This window comes from Aotus nancymaae, unplaced genomic scaffold (assembly GCF_030222135.1).
Source record: "Aotus nancymaae isolate 86718 unplaced genomic scaffold, 86718_ANA_hifiasm-v0.15.2.pri h1tg000057l, whole genome shotgun sequence".
NCBI lineage: Eukaryota > Metazoa > Chordata > Mammalia > Primates > Aotidae > Aotus > Aotus nancymaae.
In genome coordinates, this window is record NW_026988471.1 from 72,903,396 (window position 1) to 72,922,472 (window position 19,077).

Sequence of the window (19,077 nt, forward strand, 5' to 3'; positions counted from 1 at the left end):
TATAAAGAAAGGGGGTTTAATTGACTCAGGTCTGCATGGCTGGGTAGGCCTGAGGAAACTTAAAGTCATGGCAGAAGGTGAAGGGAAAGCAAGACACATCTTACATGGTGGCAGGAGAGAGAGGGGGCTCAGGGAAAAATGCCACGTTAAAACCATCAAGATCTCATGAGAATTCTCTCAGTATTACAAGAACAGCATGAGAGAAACTGCCCTCCATGCTCTGGTCACTTCCCACCAGTTCCCTCCCTCAACATGTGGGGATTATAATTTGAGATGAGAGTTGGGTGGGGACACAGAGCCAAACCATATTATTCCTCTCCTGTCCCCTCCCAAATCTCATGTCCTTTTCACGTTTGAAAACCAATCGTGCCTTCCCAACAGTCCCCCAGAGTCCTAACTCATTCTAGCGTTAACCCAAAAGTTCAAGTTCAAAATCTTATCTGAGACAGGGCAGGTAGGTCCCTTCTGCCTATGAACGTGTAAAATAAGAAAACAAGTTAGTTACTTCCAAGGTACAGTGGAGGTAAAAGCACTGGGCAAATGTTCCCATTCCAAATGAGATAAGTTGGCTAAAACAAAGGGGTTATAGGCCCCATTCCAGTTGGAAACCTGGCTGAGCAGTCATTAAATCTTTAAATCTCAAAGCTCCAGAATTTCCTTTGACTCCATGTTATACATCCAGGGCACGCTGATGCAAGGGATGGGCTCCCACAGCCTTGGGCAGCTCCACCCCTGTGGCTTTGCAGGATACAGTCCCCACAGCTACTGTCATGAGCTGGTGTTGAGTGCCTGTGGCTTTTCCAGGTGCACAGTGCAAGCTTTTGGTGGATCTACCATTCTGGGGTCTTTAGGATGATGGCCCTCTTCTCACAACTCCACTAGGCAGTGCCCAAGTAGGGACTGTTAATGGGGGCTCCAACCCCATATTACCACTCTGCATTGCCCTAGTAGAGGTTCTCCATAAGGGCTCTGCCCCTGCAGCAGACTTCTGCCTGGACATCCAGGCATTCATGTATCCTCTGAAATCTAGGTGGATGCTCCCAAAGCTCAACTCTTGTCTTCTTCACACCTGTAGGCCCAACACCACGTGGAAGCTGCCCATGCTTGGTGCTTGCATCCTCTGAAGCAATGTCCTGAGCTGTACCTTGTTCCCTTTTAGCCACAGTTGGAACTGGAGCAGCTGGGACACAGGGCCCCAAGTCCCAAGGCTGCACAGAGAAGCTAGGTCATGGACCTGGCCCACAAAACCATATTTCCCTCCTAGTCCTTCCGGCCTGTGATGGAAGGGACTCCAGTTAAGATCTCTGGACTGCCCTGGAGACACTTTCCCCATTATCTTGGCTGTTAACATTTGGCTCCTCATTACTTACGCAAACTTCCGCAGCCAGCTTGAATACCTTGAATGAGTTTTTCTTTTCTACCACATAGTCAGGCTGCAAATTTTCCAAACCTTCATGTTCTGCTTCCCTTTTAAACCTACGTTCCAATTTCAGACTCTCTCTTTGTGAATATACATGACTGAATGCTTTCACAATAAGCCAGGTCACCTTTTGAATGCTTTGCTGTTCAGAAATTTCTCCCGCCAGATGCCCTGAATCATCTCTTTCAAGTTCAGTGTTCCATAGATCTCTAGGGCGGGGGCAAAATGCTGCCAGTCTCTTTACTAATGCATAGCAAGAGTGACCTTTACTCCAGTTCCCAACAAGTTTCTCATCTCCATCTGAGACCACCTTAACCTGGACTTCATTGTCCATATTACTGTCAGCATTTTGGTCAGAGCCCATTCTGTTCCCAACAAGTTTCTCATCTCCATCTGAGACCACCTTAACCTGGACTTCATTGTCCATATTACTGTCAGCATTTTGGTCAGAGCCCATTCTGTAAGCCTTTTGGATGTTCCAGACCTTCCCACATCTTCCTGTCTTCCTCTAAGCCCTCCAAACTGTTCCAACCTCTGCCTGTTACCCAGTTACCGAGTTGTTTCAGCTTTTTCAGATTATAGTAGTACCCCACTTCTGGTACCAATTCTTTGTATTAGTTCCTTTTCACATTGCTTTAGAGATACTTCCTGAGACTGGCTAATTTACAAATAAAAGAGGTTTAATTGACTCACAGTTCCACATGGCTGAGAAGGTCTCAGGAAACTTACAGTCATGGCAGAAAGTGAAGGGGAAACAAGACATGTCTTACATGGCAGCAGGAGAGAGAGAGCACAGGGGAAACTGCCACTTTTAAACCATCAAGATCTCATGAGAACTCCCTCACTATCATGAGAACAATGTGGGAGAACCACCCCTATAATGTAGTCACCTCCTACCAGGTCTCTGCCTTGACATGTGGAGATTACAATTTGAGATGAGATTTGAGTGGGGACTCGGAGACAAACCATATCAGAAGTCTTTGATAAGGTCCAGAAGAATTCTCTGGGTTACTAGGTAGAGACTCGTGTTCCCTTCCTTTACTTTCTCCCAAAGAAATGGAGTCTCTCTCTGTGCTGAGCTGTTTGGAGCTGGGGGAGGGGTGACACAAGCACCCCTGTGGCTGTGGCCACCACCAGTGGGATTGTTCTAGGTCAGACCTGAAGCCAGCACACAACTGGGTCTCACCTGAGGTCTACAGTAACCACTTCCTGGATACTGCTTATGTTTGCTCAAGACCCTGGGGCTCTACAATCAAAAGATGGCAAAACCAGGCAGTCTTGTGTGCTTCCCTTCAGGGTGGCGATTTCCTCTGGCCCTAGGCAGGTACAGAATTGCTGTCTGGGAACCATGACCTGAAACCTTAGTGCTTTATTCTGCTGTGGCTGAACTGGCATCCATGCCACAAGACAAAGTTCTTCCCGTTCTTTCCTCTTTTTTCCATAAACAGAGAAGTCACTCCCCATGGCCACCACTGCCCCAGGCTTGTGGTGAGTACTGCTTGCCTACCACTGATATTCATTCAAGGCCCAAGGGCTCTTTTGTCAGTTTGGGATGAATGTTGCTAGGCCTGGGACTCTCCCTTCAGGGCAGTGGTCTCCCCTGTGGCCCAAGGCAGGTCCAGAAATGCCATTCACAAGCCAAGACCTGGAATTAGGAACTCCTGGAGCCTACTTGGTACTCTACCCCTCTGTGGCTGAGCTGGCACCTAACTGCAGAACAAAGTCCTAGTTCATCTTCCATCTCCCTTTCTCAGGCAAAGGGATCCTCTCTCTCCTTATAGCCACCATGTTTGGGAATGTGCACGCCTGAAGCCAGCACATCTCTAGAGTCACCCAGGTGAGAACTGCCTGCCTACCACTGCTGACTATTCAGGACCCAAGTGCTCTTCAGTCAGCAGATGATGAATCCCACTCAGACTGGGTCCTTCCTTGCAAGGCAGCGGGTTCCTTTCTGGCCCAGGGTGTGTCTAGAAATGGTGTCCAGAAGCCAAGTCATGGAATAGGGGCCTCAGGACTCTGCCTGGCATCTCTGTCGTATCTTGGCTGAGCTGGTATCCAGGTTGCAAGACAAAGGCCTGTTTAATTTTCCATCTTCCTAAATTGAAAGGAAGGAATCTCTCCTGAAGCTGCAAGCTGTGCTGCCTGGGTTTGGGTGTGGAGTGGTGCAAGTGCTCCCTTAGCCATTTTGGCTGGTGTCTTACTAGGTTGCATGCCCCCCAAGTCCCCTGGCTCTGATTCTAGTACATCACCAAGACTTTCCTGGGAATTGCATTTCTTATTACTTTAGGCTATGGTATAAGCTATTTTATCACAGAAACCCTAAATTACAGGTAAGTAGTCTAGAGCAGATAACTGAGCTGCATATGTGCTCTGGCATCCTTCCATCTCTGGAAGTGTGACTTCCATTTCTGGGTCTAGAGTAACTAACTGCTACAGCTATCATGATTTGCAGTACCTAGGAAGTGGGGGGCTTTAATGGGATACCTTTATCTGAATGCCTGGAAGTTGCACACATTCTCTCGCTCATCCTACAGGAGGAACAAAGTTATTCACACGTACATACATGGCTGGGTGGGAGATTGGATAACATAGTATATAGATGTAAGGAGGGAGGGAAGTTGGACACGAGGGGACATTAGACAGTTTCTACCAATCATGAATGAAAAACTAATATATGAAAAAAAATTAAACCTCCATAAGGGCATATTTTAAAAGTGAGATTCCATTTACCCTTATTAGCAGTTAATCATTTCTTAATGACCATACATATACATATGAGGAAGAGTAAATAGTCACAGACAGTAAGCAATTTAGCCGTCAGTACTTTTTTTTAAAACTTCATAAATGGTGTAATTTTTCACTTTGAAAAAGAGAATTTATTTCAGGTGGATCATGGGGGAGAATAAGTATAAGCCGGAAAGTCTTCATTCTCAGAATTCTTTATAATTGGACATTTTAACTCAACCTAAATTTTCAACATTAGAGTAAGAGTTGACTATCTTTAACCTGTGGTATAACCATAGAAGTGTGAAGAATAGGAAGTAAAATGAATATTATAAAGTAGAAAAGCTGAATTTCAAATTATGCATACTGTATGCAGACAGCTTTGTAAACACATAAAAAAACAGGAAAAGATGGGTAAGATATACATTAAAATGTTAATAATAATTATCCTTGAGTGGTAGGACCTTGTAGTTTTTACTTTTATGTATTTTCTTAATATTGAAAATTAATAGTCTTGCAGTAGAAACTGTTTTGAAGCTCTGTCACATAGATGAGAATTAGACTTAAGGTCTATGACTCTGGAAGCAGAGTAAGACCAGTATAAACGGTTAATTATGACCAGTGGGTTCAATGTAAGATAAGATGTTTTTTGGTTAGAGTCATCTGTATATGGAATGGAATGTTAAAAAGTCATCTCAATGAAACCTATCCCTACCATTCTATTTAAACTCTCTTTTCTCCACATCGTAAACCCCAATTTCTCCTGTATGCCTGATTACCCTCAGCATTTCTGTATTTTCCCTGTATCACTTATAATTTATTAAAATGCTAGATAATTTACTTATTTAGTATGTTAATTATTTACTCTCTATTTTCCTCCTCAGAATTCTCATTCTTCTTGAAGGCAGAGATACATTTCTGTCTGTTTACTCATACATTCCAAAAATCATGAACACTGCCTGGCACATAGAAGGCATTCCATATTTGTTCAATGAATTGATAAATGTCTGATTTTTACCTCCTTAGGTCAGCCTTTATTATTGCCATATAAGCCTTCTGGTAGCACGAAGATGTACTATGTTCCACAGTTAAGACAAATTCCTCCATCTTCGGATTCCAAATCAGATACCACCGTTGAAAGCTCCCATTCAGGTATTATGCAGAAATTATTCAAAATTTTATTATTCAAGATTTTATTTGTGTTTTGACTAGTTGATTCTGAAGTGACAAAAGGCAAGTGCTCTTTAATTTTTCAGTGAAATATGGAACTTTTCATACCTTGATCTCTGATTCAGAGAGGTGAGTTATTTGATCAGATATATTATATACACATAAGCATTTATAAATATTCGATGAAGGAAATTGTATGGATCATTATTTGGGTTAGTGGGCTCCATCTAGGGCAAAGTTTCTAAGCTTTCTTGGTTTACCGCACCCTTAGTATTTCATTGATTTATTTTCTCAGCTTTATGTATAATAAACAATTAGTTTCTTCAAATAGCAACTAAAGAATTAGGACATAAATACTAATTGTTTTGATCTAATGACTTAACAAAATTGTTATTTCTTTTTGGTTTTGGTGTTTGAAAGAAAATTTTGTTCATAAATAACCACGGTTACTTACTAATGACATATGTGTAGCTGTTAGACACTGTGCAACTTCCCAAACTGTGAGATGAGACTGGACACTCTTATTTTCTGCTTTTTATTACAGCAGCTGCCAAAAATCCAGCTTTTGCAAAGGCACAACATTGAAAGGAACATAGCACTATCTGATGACACTTTGACCTTGAGCTAGTAGTTTATCACTATCCTTTACCTAGAATTTAAAAATATCTTGTAGCATCCCTGTGAATCCACTATGGAGGAGCTGCAGAGTTAGGAAATGAATAGTACCCCATGGAGGGACTAGATAAGTATTTCCTGTGGGGATTTTAAGTTAAGGGTGCAGAGTTGGTCTTGTGTTGGGTTTTGATTGGTGGGACAGTGTTTTGAGTTGTCCACAGGGGATGACTTGGTTTACTTTAGACAAATTGTTTTTTCCATGATTGTCCATAAATATCACTATATGTATAGAAATTACAAAGAAAGGAGAAGTTGTTCCTGGTCTTAGGTAGACATTTTAGTTACTTTTATATGAAAGAGAACCAAAGTAGCTTCTGATGGTAACTGCATTAAAGCCTCTGATACAGCCTTGCTTAATTTCCTATAATGATGGCATTGAAAAAAGAACCACAAAAATACTCACCAAAAGTTAAGATTAAGTTTATTGCATAAGTGAAGAAATGTTTACTCCTTACAAGTCTATGGTTTTAAGAACACTCTTATTGGCTACCGGAAAGAAAACAAGCTCACTTATTGATTATAGGTAGAAAAATCTTATATCCCACTTACTCATAGTTCAAAAGACAGAATGTCTGTGAACAGTAGAAACCTGGTCAGATGTGCCAATACTTTCTGAGGCCTCCATTGTCCTACCATCCATATATGTCACTAGCACTTCCATCTGGTTGGAGAGATTAACTTAGAGAAAGATTGAACAGTGTGGGTAATGAGAGAAGAAAATGACTCAGGAGGGGCACACTGTATCCTGAGAAATATAGTGTCTGTAATAAAGTACCGTATGCATCAGTATGACAAGAAGAGATCTAGTTGCCATACACACTTGAGATTGTTTTTTCATGTTCACCATCTATTCTGAGAGTGAGGAAGTTGGGAATAGAAAACAATCCTTTCTCAGACCCATAGACCTATACTAGATGAAAGCCTAGGAATTGTTCTAATTCCTAGCCATTATCTATGAATATGTTGTATATCTATAGCTGTGAGAGGAGCCAATTAGCGTTTGGAGCCAAGAGCAAGACATACATCATTGTTAGCAAATATTTGGGCGAAATAATTGTTCTTCAGTGAGAATAAGTAAATAATAGAAATCATAAGATCCAAATAACAACAACGACAAAAAACCAAGGCAACAGCATCCAAAGAAAGAGATAAATGTTTGGAAATTAACCAGTCTTTTTTTTTTTTTTTTTAATTGCATTTTAGGTTTTGGGGTACATGTGAAAAACGTGCAAGGTTGTTGCATAGGTGCATACGTGGCAGTGTGATTTGCTGCCTCCCTCCCCTTCACCTATATCTGGCATTTCTCCCCATGCTATCCCTCCCCAACTCCCCACCCCCTCGCTGTCCCCCCAACTCCCCCCCAACAGACCCCCGTGTATAGTGCTCCCCTCCCTGTGTCCATGTGTTCTCCTTGTTCAACACCCGCCTATGAGTGAGAACATGTGGTGTTTGATTTTGTGTTTTTGTGTCAGTTTGCTGAGAATGATGGTTTCCAGGTTCATCCATGTCCCTACAAAGGACGCGAACTCCTCGTTTTTAATGGCTGCATAATATTCCATGGTGTATATGTGCCACATTTTTCCTGTCCAGTCTATCATCAATGGGCATTTGGGTTGGTTCCAGGTCTTTGCTATTGTAAACTGTGCTGCAATGAACATTAGTGTGCATGTGTCCTTATAGTAGAACGATTTATAATCCTTTGGATATATGCCCAGTAATGGGATTGCTGGGTCAAATGGAATTTCTATTTCTAGGTCCTTGAGGAATCGCCACACTGTTTTCCACAGTAGTTGAACTAATTTACACTCCCACCAACAGTGTAAAAGTGTTCCTATTTCTCCACATCCTCTCCAGCATCTGTTGTCTCCAGATTTTTTAATGATCGCCATTCTAACTGGCGTGAGATGGTATCTCAATGTAGTTTTGATTTGCATTTCTCTAATGACCAGTGATGATGAGCATTTTTTCATATGTTTGTTGGCCTCATGTATGTCTTCTTTTGTAAAGTATCTGTTCATATCCTTTGCCCATTTTTGAATGGGCTTGTTTGTTTTTTTCTTGTAAATCTTTTTTAGCTCGTTGTAAATTCTGGATATCAGCCTTTGTCAGACGGGTAGGCTGCAAAATTTTTTCCCATTCTGTTGGTTGTCGATTCACTCTATTGACTGTTCCTTTCGCCGTGCAGAAGCTGTGGAGTTTGATTAGGTCCCATTTGTCTATTTTGGCTTTTGTTGCCAATGCTTTTGGTGTTTTGGTCATAAAGTCCTTGCCTACGCCTATGTCCTGAATGGGTTTGCCTAGGTTTCCATCTAGTGTTTTTATGGTGTTAGGTCTTATGGTTAAGGTTTTAATCCATCTAGAGTCTATTTTAGTGTAAGGTGTCAGGAAGGGGTCGAGTTTCTGCTTCCTGCATATGGCAAGCCAGTTTTCCCAACACCACTTATTGAACAGGGACTCCTTTCCCCATTGCTTGTTTTTATCAGGTTTGTCAAAGATCGGGTGGTTGTAGATATGTTGTGTCGCCTCTGACGCCTCTGTTCTGTTCCATTGGTCTATATCTCTGTTTTGGTACCAGTACCATGCTGTTTTGATTACTGTAGCCTTGTAGTAGAGTTTGATGTCCGGTAGTGTGATGCCTCCTGCTTTGTTCTTTTTGCTTAGAATTGACTTGGCTCTGCGGGCTCTCTTTTGGTTCCATATGAAGTTTAAGGTGGTTTTTTCCAGTTCTGTGAAGAAGGTCATTGGTAGCTTGATGGGGATAGCGTTGAATCTATAAATTACTTTGGGCAGTATGGCCATTTTCACGATATTAATTCTTCCTAACCATGAACATGGAATGTTTCTCCATCTGTTTGTGTCCTCTCTTATTTCGTTGAGCAGTGGTTTGTAGTTCTCCTTGAAGAGGTCCTTTATGGTTCCTTGTTGGTTGTATTCCTAGGTATTTTATTCTCTTTGTAGCAATTGTGAATGGCAGTTCGTTCTTGATTTGGCTCTCTTTAAGTCTGTTATTGGTGTATAGGAATGCTTGTGATTTTTGCACATTGATTTTGTATCCTGAGACTTTAAAAATATGGAACGCTTCACGAATTTGCGTGTCATCCTTGCGCAGGGGCCATGCTAATCTTCTCTGTATCGTTCCAATTTTAGTATATGTGCTGCCGAAGCGAGCACATTAACCAGTCTTAATAGCAAGCCAGGGAGTATTTATTCAAGAAAAATGGCTGAATCCCACTAAGAACAGTAAGCGTTTTCATTTTAACTTGCCCTAATCGTCCCATTCCCAGTACCTCCGCTCAGTGATAGCCTTAAGAAATACAGCTTTCTTTCCCAAGACCAAAGGAAGCAAAATGGAGCTGGATCTGTCTTTAAACTTCCTTCCCAAAGAATTGTCAGTATTTGACCTATCTCATGGTTCCATGGAAGATTTCACTGAAAAGGCTTGTCTTTACTTGACCTGACTGGGAGCCATCCAGTTCTAAAGGCCTCTGGTGAAGGAGAGGGAAAGAAGTTTATCAAAAACATTTTTACAGGCAAGTATTTTAATGTTAAAATGGCTGAAGTGAGGACTAACAGTTGAGGTAGACAGTAAACTAACTGAAAAGCTTAAAAGGAAAACTTAAGGATAAGAGGTTGATGGGTGCTTTGAAAGGCTCTGACATATTCCTAAGACTCTGGGAGATCCCATACAGTCATAGGCCTGTGTATTCTCGGGAAAGACCCCAGGGGCCAAGTGTTATCTCTGGTTGATGTTGAGGCTCTATATAAGAAGAAAAGGGAAGGCTAAGGTAGAGTTGACAGCTGCCTAGGTCAGTGCTGAAGGTACATCCCAATATGTGCATGGAGCCATTTGATGAAGGCTGGGAGATTTATTGGTTCTAGGCATTTAAGGAAATCTCTGTTCAGGCATTAGCTGACCACTAAGCTAATTGAGTAGTAACTGCAATGGCCACACGTAACAAAGAATATAGACTTTACAGAATTAGTTTAGAAAAGTTATTAAACAAACAACATAAAGCAACAACAAACCCAGGGATGGAAGTAGAATCTGATTTCCAGAGTTGCTACGTTGTATTATTTAAATGTCCAGGCCAGGTGCGATGACTCACTCCTATAATACCAGAACTCTGGGAGGCCGAGATGGGAGGATTGCCTGAGCCCAGGAGTTTGAGATCAACCTGGGCAATAGCAAGACCCTGTCTCTGCAAAAAATTAAAAGTCAGCCTGGCATGATGGTCTACGTCTGTAGTCCCAGCTACTTGGAAGGCTGAGGCATGAGTATCACTTGAACCTCGAAGTTTATAGCTGCAGTGAGCTCTGATTGTACCCCTGCTCTCCAGTCTGGACAACAGAGTGAGACCATGTCTCAAAGAACAAAAACAAAAAAACATAGTCAACAAAACAAAAAAATATATGTTAGACTTTATCAGAATTCAAAACTTCTGTACACAAAATACAGTCAGCAGAATGAAAAGGTGAATCACAGGAGAAAATACTTGCAAATCATTTATCTGATGAGGGATTAATATCTAGAATATGTAAAGAACTCTTAGAACAATAACCCAAATAATCTAATCCATAAATGGGCACAGAATCTGATGGACATTTCTCTAAGGAAGACGTGCAAATAGCCAATAGGCACATGAAAATCTTCTCTACATCATTAATCATGTTGAAATACCACCCCAAAACCACAGTAAGATACCACTTCACATCCATTAGAATTACTTATTTTAAAAAACAAACAGAATGGAACATTATCAGTGTTGTCAGGGACGTGGAGAATTTGGAACCCTTGCTTTTGCTGGCGGGAATGTAAAATGGTATAGCCAATATGAAAAACATTGTGGCTGTTCCTCAAAAAAATAAATATAGAATTAGTATGATCCAGTAATTCCACTTTTAAATATATACCCCAACTAAGTGAAAGTAGGATCTTGAAGAGCTGTTCATACACCCGATAACAGCATTATTCACAATGACCAAGAGGTGGAAACAACCCAAATGTCTGTTGATCTATGAATGGATAAACAAAATGTGATGTATATGTGCAATGGAGTATTATTCAGCCTTAAAGAGGAATGAAATTCTGATACATGCCACAATATAGATGAACTCTGAAGACATTAGGCCAAGCGAAATAAGCCAGTCAGAAAAGGACAAATAATGTGTAATTTTACTTATATAAGGTACCCAGAAAAGTCAGATTCATAGAGACAGAAAGTAGAACTGTGTTTACCAGGGGCTGGGGGTAGGGAGAGTGGGAAGTTATTGTTTAATGGGTACAGAGTTTAAGTCTGGGAAGATGAATAGATGGTGGTGATGGTTGCATAACAGTGTGAATATACTTAATGCCACTAAACTGTACACTTAAAAATGGTTACTTTGTTTTTTTTTTTTTTTTTTTTTTTTTGAGATGGAGTCTTGCTTAGTCACCTAGGCTGGAGTATAGTGACACAATCTCGGCTCACTGCAGCCTCCGCCTCCCAGATTCAAGCAGTTCTCCTGCCTCAGCCTCCTGAGTAGCTGGGATTACAGGCATCTGCTACCATGCCCAGCTAATTTTTGTATTTTTAGCAGAGATGGGGTTTCACCATGTTGGCCAGGCTGGTCTCAAACTCCTGAACTCAAGTGATCTGCCCACCTCAGCCTCCCAAAGTGCTGGGATTATAGTTGTGAGCCACTGCACCAGTCATGGTTATGTTTTATGTATGTATTACCACAGTTAAAAAACTTAAGAAGTTACCAAAAAAAGAAACTTAATTGAATTTTAAAAGTAGAAATCTATCTTCCAAATCACTATTGAGTATATGAAATTAGCAAAATAATAGAACAAGAAACATAGGAAACTTTAAGATAGCATAAACAATTAAATCAGATGAGTAGAATTCAGTGAGATGTCTTTAGCTATGATAAATAATTTTAGCATACATTGATATTGTCTCATACATGTATTTAACTTAAGTTCAAATACATATATTTAACAAAAGAGGAGAGAAAGAATTTTAAAAGTACAGGTGTTTTGTGCATGCACTCTATCCTTTGTGAACATACGACTACGGAGGAGTATGTAATGAAAGATGGCAAACTTCGTTCTCAAAGTTCACTGTAGTCCTTGGGTTTGCCTTTTACAGTGTAAACATCGTATCTGGCTTGCCTGGGTGTGATTCTTGAGTTTGAAGAAATGTCTTTTTGGTACAGTATCAGGTATATCATCAAGTGGTCAGATTCAGGCGCAGTGACATGTTGCAAGCCTGGAGGAAAAAGTGGACCCTGGTGGGTCTCTTGAGCAGACAGGATGTCAGTTTCAGCATATGCCTTCGTAAGATACCTTCAAGGGTGATTTTGACCCTCTGACAAGGATTTCACCTCACATGCTGACTTTAAACCCTAAATTTCATTTAAAATGTATCTCTACTTTAGTTAAAAAATAGTAATGATTCCTGTATATGTTCACTTAGTAGGATATATAACCAAGGTTTAGTTGTTTTATTTTTTATTGTTTCCTTCATACTTTCCTGAATTTTCTACAATGATCAGGTTTTTTTTTTTTTTTTTAATGATAGGAGGCTGTCAGCTCATGTTCATGTGTTTATTCAAACAATAGGTATTAAAGATATTACCATGTTCCAAGCAGATATACTGTGGTAGGTGTTACAATTTCAGTATTGCTCAAAATAAACTATCATGGTGTTTATGTTCACGTTGGGTGACAGATAACCACAAATAAGTACATAATTACAAATGATAAATGCTAAGAAAATAAAGAGTTCCAAGATAAACAAGTAGACCCAGTTGTGTTTTACAAACTTATGAAGCCCTTTTCAAGGAAGAAACTTTTGAATTGAACTCCAGAGGATAAGGATGAGTTAGGTAGGCAAAGAGTGGAGTGTGAGACTGTTCTGGCCAGAGAGAACAAGATGGGGAAAACCCCTGAAGCAGAAAAGAGCTCGATGCATTTGACAAATGGAAAGAAGGCAGCGTGGATTGAAATTTCAACAAATTTAAAGATCTAATTGGTTTTCGTAGTGATTCATGAATCGGGCAACATCTCATTCTATAATAAAGAAAAGGTACATTGGGCATGGCAGAGCAGTTGGTTCTGATAAGGTAGCCAGACCAGGAACAAGGAAACACAATACAAATAGTCCTCAATGTACAATGGTTCCACTTAACTATTTTTTGACTTTATGATGGTATGGAAGTGATACACATTTAGTAGAAACCATACTTCAGTATCACCATACTCATATGGTGATAATAAACTATATGAGCTATGTGATACTGTATTATAAAATAGGCTTCATGTTAGATGATTTTGTCCACTTGTAGGCTATTGTAAGTGTTCTGAACATGTTTAAAGTAGACTGGGCTAAGCTATGATGCTTGGTAGGTTAGGGGCATTAAATACATTTTTGACTTACAGTATTTTCAACTTATGATGGACTTAACGGGATATAACTCCATTGTAAGTGGTGGATCATCTGTAATACCAAAAAAAGCTTATTGATTAACATAGGTTACTTCAGGTTACTTTCCTGGTAAAGATTAAAGCAGAGAGAAGTTCCTTTTTATGCCAGCTCAGGGTAAACTGGCCCCTTTTTAAATTAGTTGCTGTGAATCTCTTGTTTTTAGAAAAAACTGGCCCATTTTGGGACTTTCCTTCTTCCTTAAAGTTTCAGTTTGGTTGTATGGCACAAGTGACTACATTTTGGTTTGGTCTGTTGGGGTCTAGTGCAACAGCTTAGTCTAAAATGATGGACTGCCATAAGTTTTATTTAACAGGGTAGAGCATAGTGGGCTAAGTAGCTTCAAGATCATGCAGGAGCCTATCAACTGTATTAAAATGTTTGGGTTTTATTCTAGTACTATTGCAAGTTATGGTTGATTTATACTTGTAAAGTTTATTCTTGCCACTATGTGGAGAAATGATTTATAAATGGGAAGGCAGAGAGCCATGCGGCGGCGGGTTAAAGTGCAAGTAGAGACACCAGTTAGTTAGAAATCTGTTGCTGTAGACGGTACTAGAGATGGTAGGTAGCATCAGTATTCATATTATCAATAGAGATAGGGAGAAATGGATAGTCAACTTCCTTTTAGAAATAGTTTCTCCTAGATTTGATGATAGAATATGAAGAGTGAGGGAGAAGAGCATGAAAAAAATGTCTGGAATGAGCAACTAGGTGAATAGAGGTTCCATTTGCTGAGTTGGAGATTGAGGAAGAAACAGATTTGGGGAAGATGATCAAAATATCTCATGTTAAAAATGAGATTCTGGCTGGGCGCAGTGGCTCACGCCTGTAATCCCAAGACTTTGAAGGGCCAAGGTGGGTGTATCATGAGGTCAAGAGATCAAGACCATCCTGGTCAACATGGTGAAATCCCATCTCTACTAAAAATACAAAAATTATCTGGGTGTGGTGGTGCACACCTGTAGTCCCAGCTACTTGGTAGGCTTAGGCAGGAGAATCGCTTAAACCCGGGAGGTGGAGGTTGCAGTGAGCCGAGATCATGCCACTGCACTCAAGCCTGGCGACAGAGCAAGACTCAGTCTCAAAAAAAAAAAAAAGAGAGAGATTCCTGTTGTACACCCACATAGAGATGTTAGGTCTGCAATTGAATGTAGGCAGAGTTGATTTACACATGTTAAGTTTGTGTGCAATGCACGCCACATATAAGGTGGCACTATTCACATTATAAATATATACTTTCATGAAAACACACAGATGTGCATGAATACCCCATATCTTTAGAGTTCTGGAGCAATAATGTTAACTCTTGTGTTGCCCCAAACATAAATCTATACTTGCACATATTATAGCTATGCACAGGTACAGGAAAATCAGTATACCTACATTCACTGACACACACACATGTGGCTGCACTCTCTCTCAGCTGCCCGTCACCTCCTCTGAGGTTGATTCTCTTGCTCGTTCGCCCACTGCTCTCAGAGATGTAATTGTTCCTCACCTGACTGAACTTGACAGAGCCACCTCTCTTGGAGAACAAGGGTGGTGGTGCAGAGTGTGCGTGTGCATGCTGCTGCTGGTGTGTACTCCCTAGGAGGATTTGTGAAGAGAATGACCACCATTTACAGTTGTTTGTGTTGTACCACAATGTATAGGTAACTTAAACATTTTTATTTGAGGAAGAGACATCTTTTTCTTATTTCCGTAAAAATGCTGTAAGAGCTAGGTGTGTTACCCTGAATGCTAGAGTCAGGTGCTGAGAAGAAAGGTCTTGGCCAATGGTATATTATTTGTTGTTCATCAGCATATACATTGGTGGTCGATAAGTTTATCTAGGAAGAGAAGAAAGACCAGTTCTGACTCCTTGAAGAGCTCCAGCATTAAGAGATTTGGCAAAAGAAAAGATAATAAGGTTCCAGAGAGGTAGGAGGCAAATAAGAGAAAGTGATGTTACAGAAGTTGAGAAGAGACCAATATAATCTGTCTATTTGGCCTAGAAGGCTTGGTATTATCCTTGCAATCTGTCCTGAAAAACTCTTCATGGCTTACTGTGCACTAAACTGATGAGACTGGTACTTACCTAATTCTTATTGCCGTACCCATACTAGGAGTTCAGGAAATACAGGATCTTAGGGGAAAAAAAATCGTTTTATAGAAGATAATTCTGTAATTAGTATAAACCTTTATATGTCTAGAAATGTTCTTTTGACTGTTAGATGTGGCATGGATTAATTTATTTTATCAAGGAATGTAGGAATGTTGAAATATATTCTAAAAGAAAATTAAATACTTTCAAATCTTTTACTTATCATCTATCATTTTCCTTTCAGTGTTTTGTCTTTTGTATTTTGTCAGATTAATCTTCTGGAAACATAGCTAATTATATTATTCTTTTATTTAAAAATCTTCCATTGTGTTGCATTTCATATACAATAAAATTTATACTCTTCAACTTGGGATCCCATGTACTGCTGAATTTATTACAAACAATTATTTTTTAATATCTCCTACCACTCTCCTTAATGTATTCTGTAATCCAGCCTGATTATATAGTGTCCACTATTCTTAAATACTTCTTGTCTTTGCTTATGCTGTAACTTCTGCCCAAAATGCCTTTCTTCCTTCCTCTCCACATCAAAAAACTTTTTTTCCAAGGTACAATTCATTTTCTCCTACCTCCAAAACTGTAGTGAGCTGGAAATATTCTCTCTCCTGAACCGATTCTCCATTTTACGTCTTCTCTTATGTCATTTGCATCTCTGCCTTGTTTTATTAGAATTTATGTTACATAGCTTACAACTTCAGTTTTGACTGACATTTCCTTCTGATTATCCTACCCATTGTAGTGCTTTTTTCATAGAATTGGTCTAAAAGGCAAATTTTAAAAAAGTCTTTCTCAATATCATGTCCATATTTGTGTTAATTATATTACTTTCCCATTCTTCTGTAGGATCCAATGATGCCGTTGCTCCAGACTTCCCAGCACAGGTGCTAGGCACGAGAGATGATGACGTCTCAGCCACTGTTAACATTAGACATAAGGAAGGAATCTACAGTAAGAGGGTAGTGACTAAGGCATCCTTGCCAGTTGGGGGAAAACCCTTGCGAAGTGATAATGCAGGTAACTGGATTGGCTTTGTATATTTTGTGGCTCTTTCTCCTCTTTTCATCCTAAATGAGAATATTTTCCAGTCTTTATCCTTTTTTTCTGTTTCGTTATACAAGCTTTTCTCCTTGCTATTATGTTGATCATATACAAGAAGGTAAAATTTCATAAAATCTTCTGTTATGCTTCAGAGATTTTTGGAAACTATAAACTTCATTTTCACAATGGGGAATAAAATATGATATAACTTTTTAAATGAAGTAATATCCAACCAAGTATGTTTTTGAGACTAAGATCCATAGAAATCTTGATTAAATTGCTACATTGGTTTATCGCTGTCAGATATTACAAACTAATTAATGTCTCATAGGCTGGATTCTGTAGGGAGATATGTAGCTCACATGATTTAAAAAACAATTTTTTTTTTTTTTAGAGACAGGGTCTCACTCTATCACCCAGGCTGGAGTGCAATGATGCAGTTATAGCTCACTGCAGCTTTGAACTCCTGGGCTCAGGTGATCCTCCCACCTCAGCCTCCTGAGTAGCTGGGGCCATAGGCACACACCATCATGCCTGGCTGATATTTTTTATTTTTTTATAGTGATGGGGACCCTGCTAAGTTGCCTGGGCTGGCTTGAACTCCTGGCCTCAAGCTATCCTCCCACCTTAGCCTCTCAAAGTGCTGGGATTACAGGCATGAAGCACCACACCCAGCTCCAAGTTGTTTTAAAATTTTTTAAATTTTCTGCCAACTTTTAAAATTAAGATTTTTGATTTCCCTTTAAAAATCAGAAAATCTGGTTGCCCTTTGGCTCGCATTCATTCATGGCGGTAATCAGCTGCAGCTGAGCCATGGCTGTCTCCCTGGAGGCAGGATATCCATTCTCCTGTTTGCTCTCATCCCCACAGCTGAGACCCAGTTGGCTTCATTCATCCACCTTATCTTTCTGGTCACTGTGGGTGTTTCAGTTTCAATCTTATATATAACCGCCACTGTTTTGTTTTTTTTTTTAAGACAGAGTTTCGCTCTTGTTACCTGGGCTGGAGTGCAACAGTGTGATCTCGGCTCACTGCAATCTCTGCCTCCTGGGTTCAAGCAATTCTGCCTCAGCCTCTCGAGTATCTGGGATTACAAGTGCCCGCCACCATACCTGGCTAATTTTATGTATTTTTAGTAGAGACAAGAGTTTCACCATTTTGTCGAGGCTGGTCTTGAACTCCTGACCTCAGGTGATCGACCCGCCTCCGCCTCCCAAAGTGCTGGGATTACAGGCATGAGCCACTGTGCCTGGCCCCTACTGTTTTATAAAAGCTCTTTTTCTTCTGCACCCCTGATACTATACTTTTGTAGCTGATAATATTTATTAAATGAAAACTCCAGTAGCCACTGAAAATTCTGTATGTATAATTGCGTTTGTTTGTTACATTTATCCTTTTTTATTCCTGTGTATAACTATTAGGTGCTGCTGATCCTAGGGCAGTTTTTTAAACATAGGGAGGCTCTAGACCATAGAACATAGTGTTAATGACGTCATGTGATAGCATTAATGCCTTTGTGAGGAAAATTAATGAGGTCTGCTTGTGAAAGCACACATTCATTTCTTTAGATAATTTTTGTTCTACTTCAAAACATGGTGAAGTCTTTTTATAAATGCCTTTTGAAATAAGACAAGAGAAGCATATCTGCCAGCTAACATTGAGACTGCCAAGTAAATAAAAAAATAATTTTACAAAGTATAGTTCATAATTGAAAACTCTTATGCACCAGGGGATCCCTTACGTGTTTTCCACTGTCCATATGCAAGTGGCAATTTGGTTGAAAGAGATAACCCTAAGATCCCACTATCAGATACTTCAGGTGAGGGTAGATGTGGAACAAGTCTCAGAAAATGAAGTGAACTCCATCAGAAGTCTGCACAAAGAAATCACTAACTTTACCTCACTCCCAGACTTCATTTCATAAGGATGATATGTTTGAAATAAAGTCAGGCTCAGTTATCTGAGGACCCCTAGAATCCCCCATCTGTTGATCTATTTCCAGAGTTTGCATCCTAAAGAAAAGCCCTCCTCCTGGCTTATTCCTTAGTGCCATTTCACCTTGGGAGAAGCCGAGCCTTAGAACCTCTCGCCTTAGAGCATCAAAGAAGGATAGAGGAGAGAATACCTGCCTGGAAACTGAACAGTGACCTATGCGTTAGCTAAATGAGCTCATAAAATACCGTATCATAAATTCTCAGTGGAAGGGGTGGAATGTAAAAGTGAGAAAAATCTCTTCAAAAATAGAACATAAAGAGAAGGGAAATGATTTTTTTAAATTCAAGATTGTCCCAAGGTTCAACATCCAAAGCAGGCATTTTATAAAGACAATAGAGAAGGCCAAAGTGAAAGAATCAAAGGACTAGTATGGGAATAAATTTCGGAATTAAAAGATACGAGTTTTCATACCAAAAGGGACGATCATATACATAAAAATACACACCAAGGCACATGACCTTGACATTTTAAAATTGATTTGG

At 39.9% G+C, this 19,077-nt stretch overlaps 1 protein-coding gene and 1 non-coding gene across 14 annotated transcripts in view; one reads left to right on the plus strand and one right to left on the minus strand.

The window, feature by feature from the left end:
* Window positions 1-19,077, plus strand: part of ALMS1 (ALMS1 centrosome and basal body associated protein) — a 246,366-nt gene that overhangs the window by 122,705 nt on the left and 104,584 nt on the right. For all 13 annotated transcript variants that reach the window (XR_010337974.1, XR_010337975.1, XR_010337976.1 and 10 more), the window contains 2 exons: window positions 5,171-5,296; window positions 16,406-16,576. Coding sequence is in view for 8 of the 13 variants with exons in the window: in XM_064364240.1 (XP_064220310.1) it covers window positions 5,171-5,296; window positions 16,406-16,576 (297 nt within the window). In the remaining 5 variants the exon portion in view is untranslated. The remainder of the gene's footprint in view (window positions 1-5,170; window positions 5,297-16,405; window positions 16,577-19,077) is intronic.
* LOC135269880 (U6 spliceosomal RNA) lies at window positions 9,054-9,160 on the minus strand. Its single transcript, XR_010338118.1, has one exon. It is a non-coding gene; the product is annotated as a U6 spliceosomal RNA (small nuclear RNA).